The sequence below is a fragment of the Bos grunniens genome, chromosome 29 (genome assembly GCF_055505025.1).
Source record: "Bos grunniens cultivar Pamir isolate PY7600 chromosome 29, Bosgru_T2T1.0, whole genome shotgun sequence".
In the NCBI taxonomy this organism is placed as follows: domain Eukaryota; kingdom Metazoa; phylum Chordata; class Mammalia; order Artiodactyla; family Bovidae; genus Bos; species Bos grunniens.
In genome coordinates this window covers 1133884-1153537 of record NC_141193.1, presented here as the reverse complement: position 1 = coordinate 1153537, position 19654 = coordinate 1133884, and the positions used below count along the sequence as shown (strand labels likewise).

General features: G+C 58.3%; 1 protein-coding gene across 3 annotated transcripts in view; it reads left to right on the top strand.

The window, feature by feature from the left end:
- The window catches only part of MOB2 (MOB kinase activator 2), a 52922-nt gene extending 33860 nt beyond the window's left edge, over window positions 1-19062 (top strand). For 2 of the 3 annotated variants that reach the window (XM_086383310.1, XM_086383309.1), the window contains exons 2-5: window positions 4747-4907; window positions 5596-5689; window positions 17743-17867; window positions 18211-19062. In XM_086383310.1, coding sequence (XP_086239436.1) covers window positions 4747-4907; window positions 5596-5689; window positions 17743-17867; window positions 18211-18503 — 673 coding nt within the window. In that variant the 3' untranslated portion in view covers window positions 18504-19062. The remainder of the gene's footprint in view (window positions 1-4746; window positions 4908-5595; window positions 5690-17742; window positions 17868-18210) is intronic. The other variant, XR_015157427.1, reaches the window with a different exon arrangement.
- The last annotated feature ends 592 nt before the right edge of the window (window positions 19063-19654 follow it).

The window sequence follows — 19654 nt, the reverse complement described above, 5'->3', positions numbered from 1 at the left end:
GGGCCTCCCAGGCGGGGCGTCCATCCTGTGCTGCGTGCTCTGGGGGCCCGGCTCAGCCCCATTGTTAGGGGGCCCTGGACACGCTGCTGGCGGGGTGGAGCACTGCCCTCCTCCCCCGGGAGCCGCAGTTCAGACGAGATCCGGCCGACCTCGACCCCCGTTTGCACGTCTTGTGTTTGCTTGTGATCTGGGTGCATCACGGCTCTGAAGGAAAACTCTATTTTGCTCTTCAGTTTCCATCTTTGATTGTAACCAGGCTCTGCAGGCCTCTGTGTGAGGGTCTGGGTGAGGCCCAGCTGTGGCTGCTGCTAGCCCTGGGGGAGGGACCACCGACGGGCTCCGTGACCCGCGTCCCCGGGTTTCTGTGGTTGCCACCCTCCTACCCCACAGGGCCACCCCCGGCCACCCCCCACCACGGAGGACTCCGCGGGGTCGTAAGCAGAAGCCCAGAGTGGGCTGCCGAGTGAGCCGCCGTGTAGAGGTGTGGGGAATGGCCACGCTGGCAGGGCCCCCTCCGGGACGTTGGCTCTGATCAGGAGCTGTGACGCCCCCAACAGTGCGGGGGGTTGCCGTGTGCACCCAGCGTGGCGGGGGCGCCCAGACCCGGAGTGGGCGCCAAGGAGAACAAGGGCAGGGCCGGCCCTCCGAGCTGTCTGGGAGAGAGAGGCCGAGGCCGAGGGGACCAGGAGGACTTCACACAAAGGTGGCGATTCAGCCAGGACCCAGAAGAGCAGCTCACCTCCCCGGGAGAGAAGTCCCGTGCATGCGGGCTCAGCACGGGGCGGCCCCTGGAGGCTGCGGTGCTGGGTGGGGCCTCGCCATGAGCACCTGATGCGCGAGGACTGGTCTTGGGGATCTCCGCCGTCCTCCGTCTGCCCGGCGCCTTCCCTCTCAGCCAGTCTCTTGTTTGGTGGGGACGCACAGCTTGTGAAAGCCCGCTCTGTTCCGGGTGCTGACCGCCTGGCCTCTAACCCAGAAGAGAAACGATTTCATGTCTCCCCACAGTGTCTGGTCGCTGCAGCCCGTGGGGATTTGACAGGGGTTCCGTGGGGGTCTTCCCAGCCTTCTGCCCCCATGTCCCTGCTCTAGAGAGGAAGGGGCCGGGCACCAGGGCCCGTGAGGACCCGTGAGAACGTGGCCGGGGGCAGGGTGGTCACCAGGTGTCGAGCGCAGGTGCCCAGGCCTGCTCGTCAGAATGTGGGGTCTTGGGAGGCAGGGCTCTCTGCTGGGTACCTCCTTCCTCGGATCGCCTGCCGCACTGCTCAGTGTGTCCAGGGCTTCCCTGTGGGGCCCACCCAGCACCCAGGTTTTACTCGGAGTCCACGTCCTTGCGTCTGCAGGAGGCTCGTAACCCAGCTCCCCTCCAGCCATGAGGCCGCGCCCAGGCGCCCGCCTCCGTCAGGGCCTCCGCGTGCCCCTGCGCGCCCTGCTCCTGCGGCCCTCGGCCCAGGCCGCCCTGAGCCCCCTCCTGGGGAATGCGCTGGCTGCTCTGGCGTCTGTCAGCATCAGGGGAAGGCGGCGGGCCGGCCGGGCTCTGAGGGGAGAGGGGCGCCACCCCCACTGTGTCCGTACCCCCAGTCCAGTGCCACCTTGCCAGCTCTGTGCCTGAAGGCCCCGGCCCCTCGCCCAGCACTGACGCCTGGAGGGGTGGTTTGTGGTAACACCTGAACTGCCTGCCGCTCCTGGACATCAGGACCTTGCCACAGGTGTCCTTGTGGTGGCCCCTGGGGTGGCCTTGCCTGGGGCCGAGCTGACCACGGCGCCTTTGGCAGGAGTTGATGAAAGGAGCTGGCGGCGGCGGCGCTCGGCACCTGGGGGCCTCAGCTGGAGGGGCGTCCAGTGCCTGAGCCTACGGAGAGAACCGAGCCCGGCTCCAGGGTCACCGCGTGTTGCTGGAAGCCTGTGCCTGAGGGCTCGGCCTCCCGGCTCCAGGCCTTCCTCTCACAGAACGGACTGCACGGGGCGGAGGCGCCTGGGTGTGGCCGGCCCTGCCAGCCCCCAGCCCCGCCCCAGGCAGGCCCGGCCCTCAGTCCTGCGCCTTCTGGCCAGCGGCTGTCCTCACGGTGGTGTGTGTGCAGGGCGCGGGTGTGCGCGGGGCGTGGGTACAGAGAAGGCCGGGCCTGCTTCCCTGCAGTGCTGGAGCCTGGGGCCCAGGGTGCTTCTGCCGGCTGGCTTTGGGAGGGCAGGTGCTGATGGCGGAGTGAGGGAATGGGGAGGCGAGGCCTCTGACGACGCAGACCATAGCCCAGGGCCCCCAAGGCCCATCTCATGGAGCACAAGCCCAGGTCCTCTGGGGGGCGTGTCCCCCCAGGAACCAGAGACGGAGGGCACCCCCAGCTGGAGGGGCCGACCATCTCCCTGGAAGGGACGTGTGGGCACAGGGACACCACACTCTGGGCAGGAGGAGACCCCGGGCAGGCCTGCACAAGGCCCCTCGACACCCCTCCATGACACCCACTTCCTCTGCCCCTCGGCCCAGCCGCCCTTGTGAAAACCCGCAGGGGGAGGCTGCTGCGTGGAGCTCAGGGCGCGTGGGCGGGGCCATTGGGGGCTTCTGGCCGGGGCCCCCCTCACCCCAGCCTTCGCGGCTGATGGCGGCACCTTCCACCCCCCGCCACCACCTTGGGGTGGCTGGCCCCAGCCAGGTGTGCCACCTGGAGCAGAGGCGAGGGGGTCGGGCCAGCGGGGCCGGGCACACAGTGGACAGTCGCCTGGGGGCAGACACTCAGGGATGGGCAGAGCAGAGGGCCACTCGGGGTGGGAGGTGCACTCTGCGGGCTGAGCCCGGGAGCCCGGGGCTGTGGACACAGCACCGTCCAGGCAAGTGCAGGCCTCCCCCCGGGCGGTGGTGGCTCCAGGCTCAGACCCAGGCTCCGAACGCGCTCCACCCTCCGGTCTCCGCAGCCCCTCTGGGGCTTGGTCACTTCTGTGCCCCGAGAGGCCCATGTCCACACTTGTCCCCGTGACCCGCACCCCCAGGACTCCTGAGGTGCCCCGCGTGTGACTGTGTGTGTCCCCGTGACCCACACCCCCAGGACCCCTGAGGCGCCCCACGTGTGCCTGTGTGTGTCCCCGTGACCCGCACCCCCAGGACCCCTGAGGCGCCCCACGTGTGCCTGTGTGTGTCCCCGTGACCCGCACCCCCAGGACCCCTGAGGCGCCCCACGTGTGCCTGTGTGTGTCCCCGTGACCCGCACCCCCAGGACCCCTGAGGCGCCCCGCGTGTGCCTGTGTGTGCTGTGTCTGCATCTGGGCCCAGCACAGGACCTCGTGGCCCCGCCCAGCGCTGGCCACTGCCGTGCCGCACCCGAGGCCGAGCACACGTTCCTTTTAAGGCAAAGATCTGCTGTGCGAAGCTGAGGGGAAAACATTTCCCTGGCATTCAGGGAGCATTTTTCCTTCCTGTTTCTCTTAAATAAACCACTAGCAACTTTTCAAAACAGAAGAACAAAAAGGGCAAGGTCAGGAGCTGCAGACCTTCCATCCTGTGTGATCCCCTGACCCCTGTGCCTCGGTGGGGCTGGAGCGGGGGGCACACAGAGTGTCTTGTTGGTGCCCCATGCAGGGTCCATGGTGTGTCTCCCCCAGGCGCCCGGGCCCTCTGTCTGAGACCGGCCCCACCCGCTAGCCAGGCTGCGTCCCCCAGGCCTGTGGCTGCCCCTCGGGTGGGGGCCTCAGCGAGCATATGCGCCCTTGGATGCCCCCGCCCCCATCCCAGATGGCCCTTCCTCAAGAGTCCACAGCTGAGGGCAGCCTTTTCTGGTCGGTGGACTCAGGACAGGCTGATGGACCGGCCATTTATTTGCTCAGAGTCGGGATGGTGCACTCGCGTGGGGGAAGAAGACGAGCGTCTGTTCTCAGGAACCTCCCCCACCCTCCTCGAGAGCCCGACCAGCCTTGAAACGTGGGTGGGAGCAGTGTGACCCCACGTCGGCCCCGGGGCCCTGCTCTGGACACGGCACACACTGGCTCCTTCTGCCCCAGCCTGCGGAAGACACGGGAACTCGGGTCTAACCCGGCCCAGGCTGGCGTCCCGGCCGTGGATCCGGCTGCTCCGTCGGGCGGTTTCCTCCCTGGAGGATGTGCCGCCCCTCCGTCTCGGGCCTCAGGCCGGGGGGAGGCCGGCTGTGGGCCCACCACCGTCCCCGCTGAGGTGGGGCTGGGGCTCCCTCAGTCCCAGGAGCGCTGGGTCTTGGTTCTCAGCGTCCAGAGGACACTTCAGAGGCGTGTGTCCTGTTATACGGCAGCAGACTCTCAGTGGATAAGAAAGAAAAACATTAGTGAGAAGTGGCCGTATCGTCAAATCTCTGTGACATCAGCTCGCGCCGACGTCTGTGCCTGGAACCGCGTGGGGCCGCTTAGCAGGCGTGCGGGCAGGGGGCTGTGGGGACAGCAGGCCTCGGGGCGGCCTGGGGCACTGGCGCAGAGCAGGGCCTCAGCATGGCGGGCTGCTGGCCCCCTGTGTCGAAGGATACCCTGTGAGGCTGCGGGGCCGTGGTGTCACACGTTGGGGGGCGGTGAGCTGGCTCGTATGGCCACTCTCCCGACCTCGGGTGGGCTGCACGCCCCCTGTTGCCTCGGGTTCCAGGCTTGGGCCCTGACAGGGCAGGGAGGGCAGAGGCGCAGGGTGGCTTCCACCCACACCAGGGCCCCAGGAGCCGTAGCCCCTGAGCTGCCCCCCCAGAGCCGGGCCTGCAGCCTCCACGCCTGCCTCCGCCGTGACCCCTGCCTCTCTTCTCTTCGCAGGAAGTCCAAAGCCAAGCCCAACGGTAAGAAGCCCGCCGCCGAGGAGAAGAAGGTGTACCTGGAGCCAGAGTACGCCAAGTCCAGAATCACGGACTTCGGGTTCAAGGAGCTGGTGGTGCTGCCCCGGGAGATCGACCTCAACGAGTGGCTGGCCAGCAACAGTGCGTGGGGGCGGGGCTGGGGCGGGGCAGGGCAGGCTCTCGTTTCCCCGGGGACCCCCGGAGCTGGTGCTCAGCATCTGCATGCACAAGCTGATTGAAGCTGAGGCTCGGGATGGCCAACCCCGCAGGGCCTTGGGGTCCCTGCAGAGACAGGTACTCGGTGCGGGTCCTGGTCGCACCGGGGGCGGGACACCAGGGCAGGGGGAGGCTGCGGGACGCAAGCGTGGCAGCAGGGCCAGGATGGGGAGGGCCGCGGCCTGGGGGCGGCTCACCTGCACCTGCCAGCCAGGCTTGGCGCTCAGCTCACGCAACACCCCCCGCAGGGCCTTGTGCTGGCTCTCCTCAGAGGAGCGGTTGTCTCTGTGGCCGCGAGCTGGTGCTGCCGGCCATGTTAGTGGTGTCCCCGACCGGCTGGGGATGGTAAGAGCTGGGGTGTGAGGTTTTCTGCCCAGGCCTTCGTGGAGGGCACTTGGTCTCAGTGGCCAGGGGCACTCTGCGCAGCTCAGCACCGTGGCCCGTGCTGCCCGCCCTTGAGGGCAGTGCTGTGCTGAGGCTGTGGTCTCTGGTCTGGTCAACACCAGCCGCCACGCCCAGGGCCTGAGGAGAGGCTCTGGTCCCCTTGGGCCCGCAGGACCCTGGAGGCGAGGCGGCCCCGGTGTGGCCCTCAGGCTCCGCTTTCCCTTCGCAGCCACGACGTTCTTTCACCATGTGAACCTGCAGTACAGCACCATTTCGGAGTTCTGCACGGGTGAAGCGTGCCAGACCATGGCCGTGTGCAACACGTGAGTGCGTGCCCGCCGCTCCCGCCCGGCCCTCCCCACGTGTCCTTGTCCCGCCACGCCCGCCCGGCCCCTCCCGGCCCGCCCACGTGTCCTTGTCGAAGTCTCACCAGGGCTGCTCCCCTGTCTCCAGAGGCCCCACCTGGTGGGGAAACAGGAAGCAGAGCCCAGCAGAGGGGGAACCCGGCCAGCATGGGTCCCTCTGGGCACAGGTGCAGGGAGCCAGCCGGGCCCTGACGGGCTGTGTCCTGGGGCAGAGACATTTCCACAGGACATGCCCACCGTGCATCCTGAGACCGCGGGGCGTGTGCAGCCAGAGACACTTCCTGGTGCTGGTCCCGCCGGCTAAGGGCTGACTCGGAGCTCACACTCTGCATGAGGAGGTGCTGCCGGCCCACGGGGCTGGGATGCTTTGGCGCCCCCGGCGCAGTGCCCTTCCGCAGGCCTGGCAGGGCTGCTGTCTTCTGGAAATGGGCACCCCGAGGACTCCAGGACACCCCCGCCTCTGCAGCAGCTCTTGAAGCTGCACGGGTAGGAGAGCCACCATGTGGCCCTGGGCTCACCCCCAGCCTGGGGGGCAGAAGCCACGGAAGCGGCAAGAGGCCACGTGGGCCAAGGGGGAGGCGCGGAAGCTCCTCTCTGACAGCCCCCGTCAGGGTCAAGGCCTGCGTGCCGGGCTGACACGAGCGTTTGCGAGCAGCCAGCGTCCACTAGTGGGCGTGCTGTGCTGCCGCGGGCAGCCCAGGTCAGACCCGGACAGGGGGCCCTGCTCTTGCTGAGACCCCTGAAAGCTCAGCCCCACAGAGGGCGTGAGTGCAGAAGACGGCTGCTCTCCACTCCTTACTCACCCGGCGAGAGCTGCGGATGGCATACTCGGGTGTCACTGTGTCCCCAGAGAGCCACAGCCCGGCCTGGCCCGCAGAGGGTGCGGCAGTGCTGGGCGCATGCGCGAAGTGAGCCCGGGTTCCTCGGTGTGAGGCGGTGTCCTCTAGAGCAGACGTGGCCGGGCAGCCAGAAGGAGGCAAGGGCAGTGTGGCATCGCCCTGCCTACGGCACCCTCGCAGCAGGTGCCTGGCCAGGCAGTGTCAGAGGGGGCCTGCGGGCTGGCGGATGCAGACGCCAGGGCCCTCCTGATGCACCACCAGGCACCCTTCAGGCACCAGAGTGCTTGAGAAGAGGCTCCTTGAAGAGGCACAGGATTTGGTGTCGGGCAGACCTCTGTCTAGATGTTGGCTCTGCCACATCAAACTTGGAGATCTGGAGATCTTCAGAATTCTGCTGTTTAGTCTTCCTACCTGTAACCTGCTTTATAGGGCTTTTGTAGGTTTATATCAATGGTTATTGTTGTTCCTTCATTCAGTAATGCACGACTCTTTGTGACCCCATGGACTGCAGCACACCAGGCTCCCCTGTCCTTCACCATCTCCTGGAGCTTGCTCAGACTCATGTCCATTGAGTCAATGATGCCATCCAACCATCTCATCTTCTGTCGTCCCCTTCTCCGCCAGCCTTCAATCTTTCCCAGCATCAGCATCTTTTCCAGTGAGTCAGCTCTTCGCATCAGGTGGTCACAGTATTGGAGCTTCAGCATCAGTCCTTCCAATGAATATTCAGGACTGATTTCCTTTAGGATGGACTAGTTGGATCTCCTTGCAGTCCAAAGGACTCTCAAGAGTCTTTTCTAACACCACAGTTCAAAAGCATAAATTCTTTGGTGCTCAGCTTTCTTTATGGTTCACCTCTCACGTCCATACGTGACTACTGGAAAAACCACAGCTTTGACTAGATGGACCTTTGTTGGCAAAGTAATGTCTCTGCTTTTCAATATGCTGTCTAGATTTGTCATAGCTTTTCTTTCAAGGAGCAAGCGTCTTTTCATTTCATGGCTGCAGTCACCATCTGCAGTGATTTTGGAGCCCAAGAAAATAGCTTTTGAATGTTGAGTTTTAAGCCAGGTTTTTCACTCTCCTCTTTCAGCTTCATCAAGAGGCTCTTTAGTTCCTCTTCACTTTCTGCCATAAGGGTGGTATCGTCTGCATATCTGAAGTTATTGATATTTCTCCCTGCAATCGTGATTCCAGCTTGTGCTTCATCCAGCCTGGCATTTTGCATGATGTACTCTGCATATAAGTTAAATAGGCAGGGTGACAATATACAGCCTTGACATACTCCTTTCCCACCCAGTTTTGAACCAGTCCATTGTTCCATGTCCAGTTCTAACTGTTGCTTCTTGGCCTGCGTACGGATTTCTCAAGAGGCAGGTCAGGTGGTCTGTTATCCCCATCTCTTTCAGAATTTTCTGCAGTTTGCTGTGATGCACACAGTCAAAGGCTTTGGTGTAGTCAATAAAACAGAAGTAGATGTTTTTCCGAAACTCTCTTGCTTTTTCAGTGATTCAGTGGATGTTGGCAGTTTGATCTCCAGTTCTTCTGCCATTTCTAAATCCAGTTTGAACATGTGGAAGTTCTCGGTTCATGTACTGTTGAAGCGTGGCTTGCAGAATTTTGAGCAGTACTTTGCTAGTGTGTGAGCTCAGTGCAATTCTGCGGTAGTTTGAGCATTCTTTGGCATTGCCTTTCTTTGGGATTGGAATGAAAACTGACCTTTTCCAGTCCTGTGGCCACTGCTGAGTTTCCAAATTTGCTGGCATATTGAGTGCAGCACTTTAAAAGCATCATTTTTAAGGACTTGAAATAGTTCAGCTGGAATTCCACTACCTCAACTAGTTTTGTTTGTAGTGATGCTTCCTAAGGCCCACTTGACTTTGCATTCCAGGATGTCTGGCTCTAGGTGAGTGATCACACCATCGTGGTTATCTGGGTCATTAAGATCTCTTTTATATGGTTCTTCTGTGTATTTTTGCCACCTCTTCTTAATATCTTTTGCTTCTATTGGGTCCATACCATTTCTGTCCTTTATTGTGCCCATCTTTGCATGAAATGTTCCCTTGGTATCTCTAATTTTCTTGAAGAGATCTCTAGTCTTTCCCATTGTATTGTTTTCCTCTATTTATTTGCATTGATCAACGAAGAAGGCTTTCTTATCTCTCCTTGCTATTCTTTGGAACTCCAGATGTATCTTTCCTTTTCTCCTTTGCCTTTCACTTCTCTTCTTTTCTCAGCTATTTGTAAGGCCTCCTCAGATAAGTATTTTGCCTTTTTGTGTTTCTTTTTCTTGGGGATCATAGAAAAAGCAAGAGAGTTCCAGAGAAACATCTACTTCTGCTTTATTGACTACGCCAAAGACTTTGACTGTGTGGATCACAACAAACTGTGGAAAATTCAGAAAGAAATGGGAATACCAGACCACCCTACCTGCCTCCTGAGAAATCTATATGCTGGTCAAGAAGCAACAGTTAGAACTGAACATGGAACAACGGACTGTTTCATAATTGGGAAAGGAGTATGTTAAGGCTGTATATTGTCACCCTGCTTGTTTAACTTATATGCAGAGTACGTCATGCATAATGCCGGGCTGGATGAAGCACAAGCTGGAATCATGATTACAGGGAGAAATATAAATAACCTCAGATGTGCAGACGATACCACCCTTATGGCAGAAAGGGAAGAGGATCTGAAGAGCCTCTTGATGAACGTGAAAGAGGAGAGTGAAAAAGCTGGCTTAAAATTCAACATTCAAAAAACTGAGATCATGGCATCCAGTCCCATCACTTCATGGCAAATAGATGGGGAAACAGTGGAAACAGTGACAGACTATTTTCTTGGGCTCCAGAATCACTACAGATGGTGAGTGCAGCCATGAAATGAAAAGACACTTGTTCCTTGAAAGAAAAGCTATGACAAATCTAGACAGCATATTGAAAAGCAGAGACATTACTTTGCCAACAAAGGTGGGTCTAGTCAAGGCTGTGGTTTTCCCAGTGGTCACGTGTGGACGTGAGAGGTGAACCATAAAGCGAGCTGAGCGCCAAAGAATTGATGCTTTTGAACTGTGGTGTTGGAGAAGACTCTTGAGAGTCCCTTGGACTGCAAGGAGATCCAGCCAGTCCATCCTAAAGGAAATCAGTCCTGAATTTTCATTGGAAGGACTGATGCTGAAGCTAAAGCTCCAGCACTTTGGCCACCCAATGCAAAGAACTGACTCATTGGAAAAAACCCTGATGCCGGGAGAGACTGAAGCCAGGAGGAAGAGGGGATGACAGAGGATGAGATGGTTGGATGACATCACCCACTCGATGGACGTGAGTTTGAGCAAGTGCTGGGAATTGGTGAAGGACAGGGAGGCCTGGCGTGCTGCAGTCCGCAGGGTTGCAGACTCGGACACGACTGAGGGACTGAACGGAACTTCTTGAGGATGGTCTTGATCACTGCCTCCTGTCACAAACCTCCATCCATAGTTCTTCAGGCACTCTGTCCATCAGATATAATCCTTTGAATCTAGTTGTCACTCCCGTTGTATAATTGTGGGGTTAATTCAGGTCGCACCTGAACGGTCCAGTGGCGTTCACTGCTCTCTTCGGTTTAAGTCTGAGTTTGGCGATGAGGAGTTCATGATCTGAGGCAGTCAGCTCCCAGTCTTGTTTTTGCTGACTGTATAGAGTTTCTCTATCTTTGGCTGCAAATCAGTCTGATTTTGGTATTGACCATTTGGTGATGTCCATGTGTAGACTCGTCTCTTGTGTTGTTGGAAGAGGGTGTTTGCTATGACCAGTGCATTCTCTTGGCAAAACTCTGTTAGCCTTTGCCTTGCTTCATTCTGTACTCCAAGGCCAAATTTGCCTGTTAACTACAGGTATCTCTTGACTTCCTATTTTTGCATTCCAGTCCCCCTGTGATGAAAAGGACATCTTTTTTTGGTGTTAGTTCTAGAAGGTCTTGTACGTCTTCATAGAACTGTTCAACTTCAGCTTCTTCACCATTGCTTGTTGGGGCAGATTACTGTGATGTTGAAGCAAACAGATCATTCTGTCGTTTTTGAGACTGCACCCAAGCTCTTCACTGTGGGCCCTTTTGTTGACTATGAGGGCTACTTCATGTCTTCTGAGGGATTCTTGCCCACAGTAGTAGATATAATAATGGTCATCGGAATTAAATTCTCCCGTTCCAGCCCATTTTAGTTCACTGATTCGTAAAATGTCGACATTCACTCTTGCCATCTCCTGTTTGACCACTTCCAAATTACCTTGATTCATGGACCTAACATTCCAGGTTCCTATGCAATATTGTTCTTAGAGCATCGGACTTTACTTCCATCACCAGTCACATCCACAACTGGGTGTTGTTTTCATTTTTTTTTCCGTCTTTTCATTCTTTCTGGAGTTCTCTCTCCACTTTTCTCCAGTAGCATATTGGGCACCTACCAGCTGGGGAGTTCATCCTTCTGTATTGTATCTTTTTGTCTTTTCGTACTGTTCATGGAGTTCTCAGGGCAAGAATTCTGAACTGGTCTGCCAGTCCCTTCTCTAGTGGACCACGTTCTGTCGGAAATCTCCACCGTGACCAGTCTGTCTTGGGTGGCCCTACGCGGCATGGCTTATAGTTTCATTGAGGCAGACAAGGCTAATACTCTGCCTAGGTTTGTCATAGTTTCTCTTCCAAGGAGCAAATGCCTTTCTAGGAATCGTTCAAGACCAAGGAATGGAAACTCACATGAGTTAGTTTAAAAGGAAATGGGAGGTTTATCAGAGGTCCACAGAGCCGTGTGCCGTCTGTCACAGGGCCCTCAAGTCCACCCAGGGCCCAGAGTGGGGCTGCAGCCCAGGCCGGACACTGTTTCCACCCTGCTGATGCCTGAAGGGCTGGAACCAAAGGGGAGTTTGGAGTCCCAAGAGAAGAGGAGGAGGCCTGTGCCCGCAACACATTTGAAGACCTAACAGCTGAAAAGTTACAAATTTGGCCAAGACACAAACCTACAGATTCAGGAAGCCTAATGAGTTTGGGCTTCCCTGGTGGCTCAGAGGTTAAAGCGTCTGCCTGCAATGTGGGAGACCAGGGTTTGATCCCTGGGTCGGGAAGATCCCCTGGAGAAGGAAGTGGCAACCCACTCCAGTATTCTTGCCTGGAGAATCCCATGGAGGGAGGAGCCTGGTGGGCTACAGTCCACGGGGTTGCAAAGAGTCGGACATGACTGAGCTACTTCACTTTCACTTTCAGTGAGTTTGAAATAGGATAAACCCAGTGAATCCACCACAGGCACATAATCAAACTGCTGAAGAGAACATGCTGTAACAGCCAGCGGAGCCAGCAGCATCGCCCCTGTAGGGCCGTGGCGGGGTGGCTGTGGCCGTCCTCACCCACCCGGGGCAGGGGGAGGCCCCACAACGTGGCTAAGGTGCTGAATGGAGACAGCAGCCTCCCAGGAGCCCACACACTGCTCTTCAAGGACGAAGGTGAGGTAGGGACGGCTGTCAGTGAGGGGAGACTTGGAGAGCTCACTTGGCATGCAGTGAAGGAAGCAGTGCTAGGTGGGGCCGTAGGGCAGAGGACACGGGGAGACGTGATAACTGCCTCTTCTCTTCAGCTCTTGGAGACATGTCTGGTAGGTGAGCAAAAGCCACAGCTGTCGACATGTCTCCAGTGTGTGCCTGCAGCGCTGAGACAGTGGCGGCCTGGGGCCAGGCAGAGAGCCCTGTGTGCTGGTCGGCTTTCTGACTCCAGATGTAGAAGAGGTCCTGGGCGCCAGGTACCGGGTGGAAAAGTCAGGATGTGCTTTGTAATCCTTTGCTGCTGCTGCTGCTGCTAAGTCACTCAGTCGTGTCCGACTCTGTGTGACCCCATAGACAGCAGCCCACCAGGCTCCCCCGTCCCTGGGGTTCTCCAGGCAAGAACACTGGAGTGGGTTGCCATTTCCTTCTCCAATGCATGAAAGTGAAAAGTGAAAGTGAAGTCTCTCAGTCGTATCCGACTCTTAGCGACCCCAATGGACTGCAGCCTACCAGGCTCCTCCGTCCATGGGATTTTCCAGGCAAGAGTACTGGAGTGGGGTGCCATTGCCTTCTCCGTGTAATCCTTTGAGCAACCTCTAAAAAAGTTGCATAAGGGACATAAATCATAATAGATAAATTAAAAGGAAATAGTGCCAAGCAAGGCAGGAAATATAAGGAGTGAAAAGCAAAGGGAACAAATAGTAAACGATTGTGAACTTAAATTCAGACAGATCCGTCATCGCAGTTAACGTCGTGCTGTAAGCATGCTGGTGACGAGACAGAGGCTGTAAGTTGGGGCTTTTAAAATGAACCAGCTGTGCAGGGAATATGAGAAAGTCACTTTAAATGCAATGACATTGGCAGGTTGAAAATGGAAAAAGAAATGCCAATAAAACATAAGTCAGAAGCAAACTAAAGTGGCTGCGCTCATATCAGACAAAGCAGACTTCAAGTCAAGAAGTACTGACCTTGAATGCATCTGTGCCAAATAGCAGAGCTTTCACACAAAGCAGACGGGCAGAACCGCAAGGACACATGCTGTGGTTGCAGATTGAGCACTCCTCTCCTGGTGGTGTGTGGACTAGTGGGCAGAAAGCCGGCACGAACTGGGACTAAACAGCACCGTCAGCCAGCTGGACAGGAGCGACGTTTGCCCCTTAGTAGCCAGTCCGCATTCCTTTCAGGTGCTCTGGGGCACTCACCACAGGAGGTCCCGTCCTGGCTCACAAAACAGACTACGAACTAGTCAGAGGTGCGGAGTAAGTTATCCGACCACAATAGTTACGTTTGAAATCGGTAACAGAAAAGTCTCCAAACGTTTAGAAATCAGCATACTTTTTTTCTCTTGCCATGCTGTGTGGCATGTGAACTCTTAGGTCCCTGATCAAGGCAGATCGAATGTGTCCCTGACATTGGACACACAGTCTTAACCACCAGAATGCCAGGGACATCCCAAGAAATTAACACACTTTCAAATACTCCATGGGTCAGAGAGGAAGTCTCCAGGGAAATTAGAAAATGTTATAAAGGGAAATAAGAATGCAGCATATTTGAACTGCACTTGAGATGCAGCTAAAGCAAGGTTTAGAGGAACGTTTAGAGGATTAAATGCTTATTTTGGAAGAAGAAAGATCTCAATTCAGCCTAAGCTTCCATATTAAGAAACTGGAAAAAAAGAAGCGTGTAGTGCGTGCATGTGTGTGTTGTCACGTCCAGCTCTCTGCAGCTGTAGCCGGCCGGGCTCTGTCCGTGGGGTTTTCCCAGCAAGAATCCTGGAGTCGTTGCCATCCCTTCCAGGGGATCTTCCTGATGCAGAGATCGAACCTGCGTCTCCTGTGTCTTCCTGCATTGCAGAGTCTTTACCACTGAGCCACTGGGGAATCCCAGAAAAAAAGAGCAAAAAACAAAACCCTAAATTGAGCAGAAGAAAAGAAATGATAAAATAGGAACAGAAATCACTGACATGGATTTCTGAAAACAAATGAAACCAGAAGCCGGTTCCTTGAAAAGAGAAGTAAAATTGAGAAACCTCTAGTAAAACTCACAAAGGTAAAAAGAGACAAGACAGATTATCAATATAAGGAATAAAAGAGGAAGTAACTATAAAGCCAGCAGAAATTCCAGGGTAATAAGGAAGCTTCAGAAAAATCTCTGCTTATGTAAATTTAACAATTGAGATTAAGTGAACTAGTTCCTTGGAAAGCACAAAATATCACAATTGACCCAAGATAGGTAATGCAGTAAGGCAAGAAAAAGGGATAAAAGTCATTTAAATTGGAGAAGAAAATAAAACTGCATTTGCATACAGCATGATCGTCTATGTAGAAAAGCCCAAGAACTCGAGCAAAAAGTTGAATCAATAAATTTAGCAAGCTCAACACACAAAAAATCAATCATAGTTTGTATACTAGCAGTACAAGTGGAACACAAAATTGATGAAGTTATATCATTTACAGTAGCTCCAAAAACAGTGAAATACTTAGATGTAGACTTAGGGAAACAGCGTACATGCAGGAAACTATAAAATGCAGGTGAATGGAGCCGGAGACCAGCGCAAGTGGGGAGGCGCTGTGTTCCTGGACAGGGAGACAGCACACCAGAAGCATACACGTATTTAGTGCAGTTTCAGTCAAACTCCCAGCAGAGTTTTTATCTGTAAATAAGCTGATTATAGAATGTACATGGAGTAGCAGAACCCCTAGAATAGCTACAGTGATTTTGAAAAAACAGTCAAATCGGTAGAGTCCCACAGTGCTGTGCTAAGAGTTACTATAAAACTGTGGTGACCAACACTGTGGTGGTGGTGAAGAGGAGACACAGGTCAGTGCAACAGAGCAGAGTCCAGAAATGCATCCCACAAACATGGCCCCTTGATGTTTGACAGGGGTGCAGAAGAATTCCGTGGAGAAAGAATAGTCTTTTCAACTAAAGCTGTTAGAAAAACCAGTCATCCAAATGTCTCCTTCTGCCAGAGTTGACTCGAAGTAAATGTTAACTCTAAATATAAACCATAAAACTTTCAGAAGAAAGCACAGGAGAAACCTTCATGATGTAGCATTAGGCGAAGAGTTCTTGGTCATGACACAAGATACAGTCCATTGATGAAGGAGAATCAGTAAAGTAGACTTCATCAAAATTTAGAACTTTTGTTCTGAGAAAGACACTTGAGAGAAAGGAAGGACAGACTGCAGACTGACCCCACATCCCTGGAAGGACTGTTGGCTGGAGGGGTCAGGACCTCACGGCTCACAGTGAGGAGTCGGATTATCACTGGGCAGAGGACGCAGACCGGTCACGGGGGTGCCCCGTGCCCCCACGGGCAGAGGAGCACCAGCAGCAGGTGGAGCACACGGATTCAGACTTGGCTGTGCGGGCATCTGTGACCTCCTCGCCACGTGCCGGCGCGGAGGGAGGGGGCGCCGGTGGGGCGGCCGTTGCTGGGACATCTCGGCGGCGTTCCTGCTGTGGACTCGGCTGTCCTGCTTCCGAGCATCCACCTGAGAGAAATGGGAACTGGAGCTCAGGCAGACACCTGCCAGGAGGGTTTGCAGCCTGACCCATAGTTGCCCCAAACCTCAGGGCACCCAGGCGTCGTGATGGACTGGGGCATCCACACAGGAGTCCATCTCAGTGACGAGAAAGGCAGGACGGGTGGCAGAGCCGGGCTCCAGACACCACCCGAGTTCCTGAGGACGCATCGCTAGCGTGCAGGGACTGACCAGCAGGCCAGGGGCCGGGCTGAGAGCTGTGCCCCATCATGTGTCCTCTGTTGGGGTTAAAACCCGTCAGGCTGCACGCCAAAGCCAGTCAGCTTTACTGTGAGACGGTGCAAAAATAAAATGAGTCCGGAGGAGAGGAACGCTGAAAGCAGCGGGTCCCTGCCGCCACGGGGGCGGGGCAGCAGCAGGACCCCTGAGGAGCTGGTGTCTCCGGGTCTGGCCCTCATGGAAGGGCCTCCTGGTTTCAAGCTGCAGTGGTTTTTCTGACTCTGGCACTACTGGCCAGGAGCGTCAGCACCAAGCAGGGCTGGGAACGCTGGGGTGGTGCTGCCTCCCTCCCTGCACCGGCCCTGGGGCCCCAGGGGCCTCTGTGAGGGGAGGGGTGCATCATCTGTCCTCTCAGCGCATCCTCAGGCGGGGCAGGGGCCCGGGCAGGGGACAGACGGTCAGCAGGGCCACCCTGTGGTGGGGAGGGCTCTGGATCCTTCCTGGGTGTTTGCTTCCTGGGGGCCCGCAGGGAGCTCGGCCAGCTTCTCAGGGCTTTGTCTGGCCCGCTCCGGGGCCTTGGGGGGCGTGCAGGTGCTGGGCTCTGCGGGGCCCGCAGTGCTGGGGCAGCCTGGGCGCAGCCGTGGCAGGGAGGCCTCGCCGAGGTGGAAGTGGCTGGCAGGTGTCATCTGCCTTCTGCAGTGGGGAGGCCGGGGCCTGGAACCCATTGGCAGTCAGGGCTGTGTTCCCTTGTCCACAGAGGGGCGGCCTTTTTCCTGGTGGCCTGCCCATTTGTTGTGGGCTGTGTTCCCGTCTTGCAGCCTGACCCCAGCCCACCCAGGGGCACGGATGAACTCACAGGCGAAGGGGGTGAGAGGAGCCCTGGTTCCTGCTAGAGGAATAGGTGTGGGCAGCAGGGCTGTTCTGAGGTCCCCTGGGCTGTGTCTTTTCTTTTGGCCAGGAGAGATGGAGAGCCTGCTGTCCTGACAGCAGGTCTGGCCAGGTGTTGGGAGTAGGGGGGTGCCCTGTGGCTGACACCCAGGGGTGCTTAGTGAGCTCAGGAAGTCAGGGCAGAGTGCTCAGGGCCAGCCTGGGGTCCTGGCCTGCGATAAGTGGAATGGTGTCGGGGAGAGCTGTCAGTTCTGAAGCCCAGTAAAGACAGCGGGAAGGGGGCGGGGTGCTGGCAGAGGTCTGATGGGGCAGGGTTGGCGCCTAGGCCGAAGAAGGGGTGCCCTGGTCATCGCCCACTGACCCAGGCAGCCTGCAGTTCCCCACTCCCTGCCAGCGGCTCCGTGCAGCCCTCGGCCAGCCCGCCTGCGGACACAGGGCCCCCTGCTGGGAAGACTGGAGCCCACCTGGGGCGGGAGGGGAGAGTGGGACATGGCGGCTGCAGGGCCCATGTCTGGAGGACAGCAGAACAGCAGCGTTACGTGAACTAGGAGATACGCCTGGTCTCAGGGCTGGGCTGGGGTCCGCATCTCCCAGCGCCCTGACCCACCCCCACCTGCTGGGGAAGTCTGTGAGGGACCCAGGGACAGGGGCCCCCTCACCCCACCCGGCCCAGGGCGCAGGTTTGGCCCATACTGGGGGCAGCAGGGAGCCGCCTGTGGGGCGCGTGACTGTGTTGGTCACTCAGTCACGTTTGACTCTCTGCTGCCCGTGGACTGTAGTCCGCCAGGCTCCTCTGTCCATGGGATTCTCCAGGCAAGAGTACAGAAGTGGGGTGCCAGTCTCTTCTCCAGGGGATCTTCCCGACCCTGGGATCGAACCCAGATCTCCCGCACTGAGGGCAAATTCTTTACCATCTGAGCCACCAGGGAAGACCTGGATCCTGACAAGGCAGGGCCTCCGGGGAAAGATGGGAAAGCTGTCTGCCACCGTTAACGCAGGGGGAGGTCCCGTGTAGAGCAAAGCCTGAGCACGGCCAGCTTTCCTGGCCGCCCGTCACCGCTCGCCTGTCCCCACAGACAGTACTACTGGTACGACGAGCGGGGCAAGAAGGTGAAGTGCACGGCCCCCCAGTACGTGGACTTCGTCATGAGCTCCGTGCAGAAGCTGGTGACCGACGAGGACGTGTTCCCCACGAAATACGGTGCGTGTCCCCGCCCCGCCCCGCCCCGCCCACGACCCCGCCCACTCCAGGCTCTGCGCCCTGAGCCGCCAAGGCAGCACCTGGCCCATGGGCGGTACCATCGCCCAGGCCCCTCCTCTGCGGCCAGGGCACCGAGCGCCCTGGGCGCTGGGCCGGCTTCGGCCGGGTCGCGGGCCCCTGGTCCCGGAGGCGCCCGGCCCAGCGGGGAGAGCGCTCACCGTCGGGACCCCGCTCGGCGCCCAGTCACTCGGGCGCTGCAGGCGGGCGCACAGGGAGGCCTGCGACGGGGGGAGGGAGACAGACCCCGATCCGGGGCCGGGGTGGTGACCCGGCCGCCCCGCAGGCCGCGAGTTCCCCAGCTCCTTCGAGGCCCTGGTGAAGAAGATCTGCAAGTACCTGTTCCATGTGCTGGCGCATATCTACTCGGCGCACTTCAAGGAGACGCTGGCGCTCGAGCTGCACGGACACTTGAACACGCTCTACGCGCACTTCATCCTCTTCGCCCGCGAGTTCAACCTGCTCGACCCCAAAGAGACGGCGGTCATGGACGACCTGACGGAGGCGCTGTGCGGCGGGGGCGGCGGGGACGGGCCGGGCGGGGCAGCGGGCGCACAGAACCACGTCAAGGAGAGGTGAGCCCGGCGGCGCCCGCGCGCGTCCGTGTCTGTGCGCGCACGGACTGTGGGCGCCCGGACTCTGGCGTCGGCCCCGAGAACCTTGGACTCCGCTCGTCCGTGGCAGACACCTCCGGGGCCGCCCGTCTGCGTCTCCCTCTGGGGTCTGCCCCTCCGGGTCTTCCGCGCCCGCCCCGCCCCCGGCTCGGCCTTGGCCTCCGGGGAGACACGCAGCGGGGCGGGGGCCCTTCCCCGCGGCGGGGCCCGCAGGCTTCGCTTCTGCCGCCCATTGTCTTGGCTCGGGCTGGAGTGGCTTTTAGAGACCCCGGCCTGGCTTTCTCCTCCCTCCGCCCGATCTGGACTCTGGCTCAGGGCCGGCTGGAGGGGCGGGGAGGCCGCGTGTCTGGAGCCCCGCGAGCTGCAATGTCTCCCTCCGCTGTCCTGACTGCCCAGGAGGGGAACGGGGCTGGCCAGGCTCCGGGCTGCGGTGCCCTGGGGGGCGGCCTGTGCGGAGCCGCGGCCGGGGGCAGGAGAGCCTGGTTTCCCTGTGCGGGTGTAATAAAGAGACTTCTCTCAGGTCAGCTCCTGTGTGTGTCCTCAGCGTCTCGGCACTCCGTGCTGTGGCGGCCTGGCCATGCGCCCTGCTCCTCACATGGCCTGGGGCAGCGCCCTCCCTTGCATGCCAGCCCACGAAGCTCTCACTGAACACAGCTGTGCTGGCCGAGAGCAGGTGCTGCCTCCCTGCCGGGGCTCACCCGGGACTCCCCTGCTGCACGTGTCCACAGGTTGCCAGGAGCTGGGGGCAGGGCTGTGTTCTGTGGGTCAAGTCCCCAGGGGTTCTGGACCCTCCGGTCTCCCTGTGGTGCACTCTCTCCACACTGGCAGCAGGGACCCTGCAGTGGGGGCCACAGTCTGCCAGAGGTGGGCGTCCTGGCCAGCCGGCACAGAGGCTCTGCTGCAGGGCCCCCCTCTGGACTTGGCAGCATCGCTTGGGTGGGTGTAGGATAGCTGGGGGGGTGGTGTGAACAGCCCTGGAGCTGGTCCAGCCCCCTGTGGGCAGAGACGCGCCTGCAGGGCCCTGCGCCTTCTCCGGGTGTTGATTCCTGTCACACACCCCACCCCCCTCCCCCGTCAAACCTGAGTGGCAGTGATGGGACCCTGGGCTCTGGTCTT